At 30.8% G+C, this 12,077-nt stretch overlaps 1 protein-coding gene across 2 annotated transcripts; it reads left to right on the forward strand.

The window, feature by feature from the left end:
* Nucleotides 1–7,530: 7,530 nt before the first annotated feature.
* On the forward strand, nucleotides 7,531–11,307 carry LOC139872145 (probable WRKY transcription factor 21). 2 transcript variants are annotated; one of them, XM_071859966.1, is made up of 4 exons: nucleotides 7,531–7,658; nucleotides 7,979–8,787; nucleotides 9,424–9,549; nucleotides 10,959–11,307. In XM_071859966.1, exons 2-4 carry the CDS (start codon nucleotides 7,997–7,999, stop codon nucleotides 11,101–11,103), a joined length of 1,062 nt encoding a protein of 353 aa, XP_071716067.1. In that variant the 5' UTR covers nucleotides 7,531–7,658; nucleotides 7,979–7,996; the 3' UTR covers nucleotides 11,104–11,307. The 2 variants fall into 2 exon arrangements, with proteins under 2 accessions (XP_071716067.1, XP_071716068.1); XM_071859967.1 differs by lacking the exon at nucleotides 7,531–7,658 and adding an exon at nucleotides 7,787–7,805.
* The last annotated feature ends 770 nt before the right edge of the window (nucleotides 11,308–12,077 follow it).

A 12,077-nucleotide genomic window follows, 5' to 3' on the forward strand; every position in this document is an offset into this window, starting at 1 on the left:
TTTATAGTCATAAAAATAAGTTACAAGTCATTTTTGTAAAGGTAGTCATTTCAGTCGAAAGAACGACGTCTAGATGACCATTTTAGAAAACATACTTCCACTTTGAGTTTAACCATAATTTTTGGATATAGTTTCATGTTCATAATAAAAATCATTTTCTCAGAATAACAACTTTTAAATCAAAGTTTATCATAGTTTTTAATTAACTAACCCAAAACAGCCCGCGGTGTTACTACGACGGCGTAAATCCGGTTTTACGGTGTTTTTCGTGTTTTCAGGTTTTAAATCATTAAGTAGCATATCATATAGATATAGAACATGTGTTTAGTTAATTTTAAAAGTCAAGTTAGAAGGATTAACTTTTGTTTGCGAACAAGTTTAGAATTAACTAAACTATGTTCTAGTGATTACGAGTTTAAACCTTCTAATAAGATAGTTTTATATATATGAATCGAATGATGTTATGAACATCATTACTACCTCAAGTTTAGTAGGTAAACCTACTGGAAGTGACAAGAAATGATCTAGCTTCAAAGGATCTTGGATGGCTTGAAAGTTCTTGAAGTAGGATCATGACACAAAAACAAGTTCAAGTAAGATTTTTACTCGAATTAAGATAGTTTATAGTTATAGAAATTGAATCAAAGTTTGAATATGAATATTACCTTGAATAAGAAAGATAACCTACTGTATATAACAAAGGTTTCTTGATCTTAGATGATTACTTGGAATGGATTAGAAAGCTTGGAAGTAAATTAGTAAACTTGAAGGGATTTTTGAAGTGTTCTTCCTATGATGATTATAGCTTGATTCTTGAAGTGATTTTTGATGAAGATGATGATTAACTACTGGAAAAATACGTTCATAATAGTGTGTGTGTGTGTTGAGAGAGAATTAGAAAGAGAATTGGAAGTGAAATGGAGTGAATGATGAGTGGTAATTGGTGAGTGGTGAGTGGGGTTAAAAGGAGTTCTAGTTAGTTGACTAGCTCATGGTAGAAGTTAAAATTGATTAGTCATACATGACATAATCAAGAGTGGAATCCCATGCTAGTTCCTATTGATATATACCCATAGTAAGTACGTTTTAAAGCTGTGTATAATACGGGTAAGAATACGACTAGAATTCTTGATGAAAGAAAAGAATGGAAAAGTAACTGTAACCATTTTCGTTAAGTATGAGTGTTTTGATATATGTCTTGAAGTCTTTCAAAAGTATTTTAATACATCTAAATACACTACATGTATATACATTTTAACTGAGTCGTTAAGTCATCGTTAGTCGTTACATGTAAGTGTTGTTTTGAAACCTTTAAGTTAACGATCTCAATTAATGTTGTTAACCCATTGTTTATTATATCTAATGAGATGTTAAATTATTATATTATCATGATATTATGATATATTAATATATCTTAATATGATATATATACATTTAAATGTCGTTACAACGATAATCGTTACATATATGTCCCGTTCCGAAATCCTTAAGTTAGTAGTCTTGTTTATATGTATATAACTCATTGTTAATATACTTATGGAGATATTTACTTATCATAATCTCATGTTAACCATATGTATATCCATATATATATCGTCATGTCGTTTTTACAAGTTTTAATGTTCGTGAATCGCCGGTCAACTTGGGTGGTCAATTGTCTATATGAAACATATTTCAATTAATCAAGTCTTAACAAGTTTGATTGCTTAACATGTTGGAAACATTTAATCATGTAAATATCAATCTCAATTAATATATATAAACATGGAAAAGTTCGGGTCACTACAAAAGAGCTACGCTGACTTTAAAAGAAAAGATATAGAATTTGAAATTGGAGAGATGGTCATGCTTAAAGTTGCACCTTGGAAAGGCGTTGTTCGATTTGGTAAACGAGGGAAATTAAATCCAAGGTATATTGGACCATTCAAGATTATTGATCGTGTCGGACCAGTAGCTTACCGACTTGAGTTACCTCAACAACTCGCGGCTGTACATAACACTTTCCACGTCTCGAATTTGAAGAAATGTTTTGCTAAAGAAGATCTCAATATTCCATTAGATGAAATCCAAATCAACGAAAAACTTCAATTCATCGAACAACCCGTCGAAATAATGGATCGTGAGGTTAAAAGACTTAAGCAAAACAAGATACCAATTGTTAAGGTTCGATGGAATGCTCGTAGAGGACCCGAGTTCACCTGGGAGCGTGAAGATCAGATGAAGAAGAAATACCCGCATCTATTTCCAGAAGATTCGTCAACACCTTAAACAGCTTAAAATTTCGGGACGAAATTTATTTAACGGGTAGGTACTGTAGTGACCCGAACTTTTCCATGTTTATATATATTAATTGAGATTGATATTTACATGATTAAATGTTTCCAACATGTTAAGCAATTAAACTTGTTAAGACTTGATTAATTGAAATATGTTTCATATAGACAATTGACCACCCAAGTTGACCGGTGATTCACGAACGTTAAAACTTGTAAAAACTATACGGTGACATATATATGGTTATATATATAGTTAACATGATTTTATTATAAGTATGTATCTCATTAGGTATTTTAACAATGAGTTATATACATAAAAATGAGACTATTAATTTAAGAAACTCGAAAACGATATATATAACGATTATCGTTATAACAACGTCTTACTAGGTACATATGAATCATATTAAGATATTGATACACTTGGTTAATTATGTTAAATGATAAGTAAATATATTATTAAGTGTATTAACAATGAAATACATATGTAAAAATAAGACTACTAACTTAATGATTTCGAAACGAGACATATATGTAACGATTATCGTTGTAACGACATTTAACTGTATATATATCATACTAAGATATATTATATATCATAATATCATGATAATATAACAATTTAACATCTCATTTGTTATAATAAACAATGGGTTAACAACATTCAACAAGATCGTTAACCTAAAGGTTTCAAAACAACATTTACATGTAACGACTAACGATGACTTAACGACTCAGTTAAAATGTATATACATGTAGTGTCTTAATATGTATTCATACACTTTTAAAAGACTTCAAGACACTTATCAAAATACTTCTACTTAACAAATTTGCTTACAATTACATCCTCGTTCAGTTTCATCAACAATTCTACTCGTATGCACCCGTATTCGTACTCGTACAATACACAGCTTTTAGATGTATGTACTATTGGTATATACACTCCAATGATCAGCTCTTAGCAGCCCATATGAGTCACCTAACACATTTGGGAACCATCATTTGGCAACTAGCATGAAATATCTCATAAAATTACAAAAATATGAGTAATCATTCATGACTTATTTACATGAAAACAAAATTACATATCCTTTATATGTAATCCATACACCAACGACCAAAAACACCTACAAACACTTTCATTCTTCAATTTTCTTCATCTAATTGATCTCTCTCAAGTTCTATCTTCAAGTTCTAAGTGTTTTTCATATATTCTACAAGTTCTAGTTACATAAAATCAAGAATACTTTCAAGTTTGCTAGCTCACTTCCAATCTTGTAAGGTGATCATCCAACCTCAAGAAATCTTTGTTTATTACAGTAGGTTATCATTCTAATACAAGGTAATAATCATATTCAAACTTTGGTTCAATTTCTATAACTATAACAATCTTATTTCAAGTGATGATCTTACTTGAACTTGTTTTCGTGTCATGATTCTGCTTCAAGAACTTCGAGCCATCCAAGGATCCGTTGAAGCTAGATCCATTTTTCTCTTTTCCGGTAGGTTTATCCAAGGAACTTAAGGTAGTAATGATGTTCATAACATCATTCGATTCATATATATAACGCTATCTTATTCGAAGGTTTAAACTTGTAATCACTAGAACATAGTTTAGTTAATTCTAAACTTGTTCGCAAACAAAAGTTAATCCTTCTAACTTGACTTTTAAAATCAACTAAACACATGTTATATATCTATATGATATGCTAACTTAATGATTTAAAACCTGGAAACACGAAAAACACCGTAAAACCGGATTTACGCCGTCGTAGTAACACCGCGGGCTGTTTTGAGTTAGTTAATTAAAAACTATGATAAACTTTGATTTAAAAGTTATTATTCTGAGAAAATGATTTTTATTATGAACATGAAACTATATCCAAAAATTATGGTTAAACTCAAAGTGGAAGTATGTTTTCTAAAATGGTCATCTAGACGTCGTTCTTTCGACTGAAATGACTACCTTTACAAAAACGACTTGTAACTTATTTTTCCGACTATAAACCTATACTTTTTCTGTTTAGATTCATAAAATAGAGTTCAATATGAAACCATAGCAATTTGATTCACTCAAAACAGATTTAAAATGAAGAAGTTATGGGTAAAACAAGATTGGATAATTTTTCTCATTTTAGCTACGTGAAAATTGGTAACAAATTTATTCCAACCATAACTTAATCAACTTGTATTGTATATTATGTAATCTTGAGATACCATAGACACGTATACAATGTTTCGACCTATCATGTCGACACATCTATATATATTTCAGAACAACCATAGACACTCTATATGTGAATGTTGGAGTTAGCTATACAGGGTTGAGGTTGATTCCAAAATATATATAGTTTGAGTTGTGATCAATACTGAGATACGTATACACTGGGTCGTGCATTGATTCAAGATAATATTTATCGATTTATTTCTGTACATCTAACTGTGGACAACTAGTTGTAGGTTACTAACGAGGACAGCTGACTTAATAAACTTAAAACATCAAAATATATTAAAAGTGTTGTAAATATATTTTGAACATACTTTGATATATATGTATATATTGTTATAGGTTCGTGAATCAACCAGTGGCCAAGTCTTACTTCCCGACGAAGTAAAAAATCTGTGAAAGTGAGTTATAGTCCCACTTTTAAAATCTAATATTTTTGGGATGAGAATACATGCAGGTTTTATAAATGATTTACAAAATAGACACAAGTACGTGAAACTACATTCTATGGTTGAATTATCGAAATCGAATATGCCCCTTTTTATTAAGTCTGGTAATCTAAGAATTAGGGAACAGACACCCTAATTGACGCGAATCCTAAAGATAGATCTATTGGGCCTAACAAACCCCATCCAAAGTACCGGATGCTTTAGTACTTCGAAATTTATATCATATCCGAAGGGTGTCCCGGAATGATGGGGATATTCTTATATATGCATCTTGTTAATGTCGGTTACCAGGTGTTCACCGTATGAATGATTTTTATCTCTATGTATGGGATGTGTATTGAAATATAAAATCTTGTGGTCTATTATTATGATTTGATATATATAGGTTAAACCTATAACTCACCAACATTTTTGTTGACGTTTTAAGCATGTTTATTCTCAGGTGATTATTAAGAGCTTCCGCTGTCGCATACTTAAATAAGGACGAGATTTGGAGTCCATGCTTGTATGATATTGTGTAAAAACTGCATTCAAGAAACTTATTTTGTTGTAACATATTTGTATTGTAAACCATTATGTAATGGTCGTGTGTAAACAGGATATTTTAGATTATCATTATTTGATAATCTACGTAAAGCTTTTTAAACCTTTATTAATGAAATAAAGGTTATGGTTTGTTTTAAAATGAATGCAGTCTTTGAAAAACGTCTCATATAGAGGTCAAAACCTCGCAACGAAATCAATTAATATGGAACGTTTTTAATCAATAAGAACAGGACATTTCAGCTGCCGTAAAGGTGCATGAGTGGTGTTTTGGTTTGTTACAGGTGGTTGGCTCTTTGCTTGCGCAATAGCTTCCACCTTGCATGCCTTTCGAGTTTATGTCCACAAGGTTTTTTTTTTTGGCTCAATTTTCTGAGGCAACAACAAGCATCGATTTATGGCGACTTGAATGCCGCTTAGAGCCTAAATTGATTTTCAGGCAGGCTTTAAAACCTTTGGAAATTTGATCTTACAATTTCCACGGAGTCTCATTTTCTTTTCTGTTTATTAATTTAAACGTTTTTTTAATGGCCGGAGGTCCCCACGGAAGCAATCTCTCTGCCCTGGAGTAGAGAGAGGGATGACTTTCTACTTCTATGGGTGAAGAATTTTTTTCTTGACTCATGGTTAGAAAAAAAGACTTCTCTTATACGCTACGGTAGAGGAAGGATTGTCTACATCTCACCTTCTTCATATCTCGCATGTGCGGGATTGGGTATTGTTGTTGTTGTTGTATATATATATATATATATATATATATATATATATATATATATATATATATATATATATATATTGGTAGGATCAAGGGAAAAGTAACCAATCAGGGGAAGCGGAGGGAAGCAATTTTTGCCTTTAACTATATAATATTATAGTATATTGAATTATATTATATCATATTATATATTATATAATATATTATATTTCATTATATTCTATTATTGTATTATATTATTATATTGTATAATATTAATGATATTATATTATATTATATTTATATTTATATTATATTATATTATATTATATTACACTATGGTTTTATAGTAGTTGTATTATATGGCATTATATTGTATTGTACAGTACAGTACTGTACTGTATTGTATTGTATTATATAATGGATTGTACTATATTGTAATTTATTGTAATATAGTTCTATATTAAATGTCTTTTCTTTTCGACTTTTACATTAAATATTTTTGACATTATAAAATATTATTTGATAAAATTTATGTCTTTGAATTCATTTTTGAATGTGTTTTTACTTATATAACGTTCATCAAGTATTATATAACAAAATAATAATAATAATAATAATAAAGTCAATGTTGAAAAGTAAAACTTCTAAAGTCAAAACATAACTATTAATATAAAACATGTAGTATTATATTATAGTATATTATATTATATTATATTATATGTTATCTATTTATATGTTATCTAAAATTTAAATATTTAATAGCTTTATTACTCATCTTTTTGTACTTCATTTGTCACATATTACTCAGAAAAAAAATACTCCGTATAATTTATAAATGTCATAATTACACCATATTTTTTGTTTATTTTATAATTTACCCTATACTATTTATGTAACTTTTGTCTTATATGAAATAATTATTGGTATTAAATAACTTTAACTTATTATTTTTTATTTTTTTTATAAAAATAAACTATTAATTGAGATAATTAAAAAATAATATTGTATACCCCCTGCGTCCCATGTTAATTATCTCTAAATAAAAAATAGACAATTTAATTTTTTTTTTTTATGAAAATATAAAAAAATTGTGCCTTTATTTATCTATATTTTATTTTATATATTTCACTAGCAAACAAAAGTAGAAATTATATTACCAAAATCGACCCTGGTGGGACCTACCTTTGAAATCTGGGGCAAAGACGGCAGTTTTTTCTTCTGACATCCTCTTCCTTCTTCTTTTTACTAAAAATAAAAATAAAATAAAATAAAATAATTCCTATATTCACCTCATTTTCTTTTAAATTTTAAATAAAATAAATAAATAAACTTTTATATGTTCTTGGTGTATTTCTTCGCTTCTTCCTGCGAATCATCTGTGTGAATCAAAAGGGAAGTCTTCTCTTAACAACATGAATATTTAAATATTCTCGTTTTTAGGGTTCCTATAAACCTCTTGCAATAAGGTCTGTTTTTTGCTTATTTTGTTTATTGTTTTCATCAAGTTGTTTTTATATACATATTTATATTTATTATATACTGTATTTCTTATTTTTTATCTACGTCATGTTTATCTTTCTATTTTGCTAAAAAATCGCCCTAAGTTAATCTCGGTTCACCCTGCTGATCCAAAAATTTCACCAATTTCAGTGGACCATTTTGTTATTGAGATGAACTGATATCAGGGCAGTTATGGTTTTTTTACTTAAAATGTCCTAAACTTAAGAATTTTATTTAGGGCTTTTCATGTTGTATTTTTGGTTTGATTTGTTGTTTTTGGGATTAGGGTTTAATTTGGGGATTAATGGAGGAGGTGGAAGCAGCTAATAAAGCTGCTGTTGAAAGTTGCCATAGGATACTTAATCTTTTAGCTCAACCTAAAGATCATGTACAAGCAAAAAACCTAACTTTACAAACAGGGGATGCTGTTGCCAGATTTAAGCAAGTTTCATCTTTACTTGATTATGGTTTAAGTCATGCTAGGGTTCGAAAAGGAAATAAGTTTCAAAGTTTGATCCCTCAACACATGTTTTTAGACAGCCCCACAATTCAAGAACCACCAAAAGCCCTTCAATTTCATCTCACACCTTTTAATCAGACTCGAACAGTTCAAGAAATCGGTTCAAACGGTGTTACGAACACTCTGTCTTTAGGGAATCATAAGACGTCACTCGAATTGAGCTCGTTTGGGAAGAACCCGATTCAAATGGGGATCAATCAACATAACCCTAATCCGAATCCGAATCCGAATTTGAATTACCAGTTTCTGCAAAACAATCACCACCAGCAGCAGCAGGCACAATTGCAGCTTAAACAGCAGGCGGAAATGATATATCGGCGTAGTAACAGTGGGATAAGTTTGAACTTTGACAATGCCGGTTGTACCCCTACGCTTTCGTCGAATAGATCTTTTATGTCTTCATTGAGTCTTGATGGGAGTGTGACTACTTTAGATGGGAGTTCGTTTCAATTGATCGGGTCAACTCGGTCAACTGATCAAGGTTCACAACAACATAGGTCGAGGTGTTCTGGTAGGGGAGACGATGGGAGTGTAAAATGTGGGAGTTCTGGTCGATGTCACTGCTCCAAGAAGAGGTTTTAATCATTATTCTTAGTTTGATATGACTTTTTTTTTTTTTTTTTTAAACAAAAAAACATATACTATATATGTCTAAATTATTTTATGCTGCTTTTAGGATGTTTACTTTGAAAGTGATTATATTGTGGCTTGAGGTCACCATTGCCAGTTTTAGCGTCTTGATAAAGTTTTTAGTATTTGGGTCTAGGTGTTAGTGTTTGAGTAATTGGATCCAGCTATTAGTTTTTTGAATCAAGTTTTCAGGCTTTAGATAAACAAATTTTCCTTATGATCATCTTATTATAAAGTATGGTCAAGTAATCAGTTTGGTACTGTTTCAAGAAAATGATCTTTATATGGATAAGTAATATCATTTTATTAGGGTTTAACTTCTGAAAATTTGTTGAATTTTACCTAGGGTTAAAATCATTATATATGCTTCACTTTTATGGTTTAGAACCATCCAACAAAACTCAAAATTAATATTTTCAACTGTAAACAAGTGAAGCATATCTGATTACATCTCCTGCAGAACTTGTATGATATTGATTATTCACTTAACATCGTTTGTTTTAAAACGTTCATCCATAGTTTGAAACTCCCCCTCTAATTATAATGATTTTGAATGAATATTTGTTTGTTTTGTTGATTAGGAAGAACAGGATCAAGAGGTCGATTAAAGTACCAGCTGTTAGTAACAAGCTTGCTGATATCCCTCCCGATGAGTATTCTTGGAGAAAATACGGCCAAAAGCCTATCAAAGGTTCTCCTCATCCCAGGTACCTATCGTTATCAATACGTAATAATGAATCTTATTTTTAATTGTTCAAAAGTAATAATTTCTTTAATTCATATATGGTAATTAAAATAGACCTTTGGGACGGGATAGGATATTAGCACACTGTCGTTCATCATCGATTAATGTGTTTCATTTACGCATTTGCATAATACATGGATATTGGAAACCAGACTGCACAAATATTGAGACGTTAAAACTGTTTGTACAAAGGAATAACGATAAGACTTCTACAAGAAGAACCTTATATCAAAAAAATATTGTTTCGTTTTACATGTTTACGACATATGAAAATTATTATTATTTTTTATTGAGAATGAAAAATACTGAACTGTTTCAGTTCAGTTCTTTAAACAAAACCAAGAATGTGGATAGTGATTATATTATATGCCTGATTAGCTATAATTTTCCAAATAGAGATGAAATTTCAAATTAGTAGTATTAACAAGTTGATGTAGTAAAACAGAGAGAAAGTTAAGCAACTACAAAGTAAGACACAAAAATGTGTATTTTTTTTTTTTTTTAACGGCAAAAAATGTGTATTGTATTAATTCTAGAAAACATTAAGACTTTAAATCGTGTATGCTTTGATTTAAGATAGGATTGAAATCCTACCATGTAATAGACAATATGAGAGGTCATGGTCCCTCACATCGCAAATTCAAATCCATTAAACAAGTCATTTTTGTAATCAATAATTAGGCCCCATAGGCCCACAGTTTTATGATCTGATGAAACATGACCTCATGTTGTGTTCAACATAGAGAAGATACTGGTGGCATAATAGGCGATCAAGCGGGTGGGTAACATGTAGTTGGTTGAATCAGGGATTCGGTTGACCCGGATCAATAATTTTCTAAAGAGGCTCTATATAAATAGTCAGAGCATCAAATACGAAAGGTTTACAATGCTCAACACGACTCGAAACGACACAATTTAAGTGTATTAGGGTTGGCATCCCAACCCAGGTTAGGGTTGGGATTCTCAACATGCCAACTTTTTTTATTTTATCATGTCAGGTTTGGATCTTTGTTATTTGAATCTTTAATCGCTCCAAGGTGATTTTAAGTGAATGAGCTAAGCAGGTTTGGGTGTACGAGCCGACCCACCAACCCTTAAAAAAAAATTTATATATATATTTTTAATATCTTATGGAGTATCATATAATAAATTTGACTTGCACTACCTAGATCAGCCCTCCAACTTGTTTGACCTGTTTACCCAAAAGGTCACACGGGTTAAATTTGTGCTGATTTGTAAGCAATGGGCTAAAATTTATCTTCTCAGATGACTTAGCCTTTGAATTTTCATGTATAGACACTAATTCAACCTGAATATGTTACTCTGAATAAACTAAAGTCGGTTTGTTTGGTTGTTGATGATGATGAACAGGGGTTACTATAAATGCAGTAGCATGAGAGGTTGTCCTGCAAGGAAGCACGTGGAACGATGTTTGGATGATTCGGATATGCTTATCGTTACGTATGAAGGCGAGCACAACCATAATCACGTACCTTGTGAGTCTGCAACCACATGAAAGAAATCAGGATACAAGAAACCTCAAGCCGTATGTTGTTTGTTGTTGACTATTTAAATCTTTCCTTGATCGCATTGGGTTGCTCCCGTACATGTTTTTAGTGCGATTTGAACGAAATATATTGGGAGGTGGATCAAATTTTTGAATGGGATATGGTTGGTTTTTGTTCTTTTCATGAACCTAGAATAGGCTTTTCGTGTTTTATTGTTGTTGTGGTGTGTTTTGGTTAAAAGAACCCTGTTTGCTGGGCCGAAAGAGATTAGTTATTTTGCGGTGTAGAGAACTTAGTAGCGTTTTTGTTACATTGAAATGGTCTATGATTAGTATCTTTCGGGTTGGGATTTTTGGTTCATCCTGAAACACTTTTGGTGGAAATGATCTTGACCATTAGCTATTAGATTTTAAATGTAAATTAAAAATTTTAATGTAAGGAAATAAGGACCATTAGCTATATAGCATTTTATAATTTGCTTAGCAGTGAAAGTTTTAAGTGTCATGGCTAAAATATTTACAAGCTATTGCAGTTTCACTTTTATCTTGATTTCTTACAGAGTTACATCAAAAGCCTACAATGCAACTTTATTATTGTGTGCGCCTCATCTAGACATTTACAAGCTCTTGTGGCTTCACCTATTTGACAGAAATCAAAGTTGAATTTATAAATGTCAAATGTTAGAATCATTGTGGTTTTATGTTTGTATTTAGTGTAGTCGGTATTTTTGCTTCCATATGTTATACTTTAGCCTTGTTTTTACTTTCTAGTAAAACGTGTTCTCGGTGGGGTAATTTTTGTGGCTTGTTTTAGTTTGGCTAGAGTTCGCTTTGGATTCTTTGTATCAACTGTATTTGTATTTGTTGATCTTCGAATTCGTAAAAATGTTATTTAGTCGTCAAAAGTAGTTGTTTTACTCTAGCCAAATCAACTATGGTTAAAGCCATGATTATGAAAGAGGTTGAGAAATTTACAAACGGGT

Source organism: Rutidosis leptorrhynchoides, chromosome 10, assembly GCF_046630445.1.
Source record: "Rutidosis leptorrhynchoides isolate AG116_Rl617_1_P2 chromosome 10, CSIRO_AGI_Rlap_v1, whole genome shotgun sequence".
NCBI classification, from domain to species: Eukaryota; Viridiplantae; Streptophyta; class Magnoliopsida; order Asterales; family Asteraceae; genus Rutidosis; species Rutidosis leptorrhynchoides.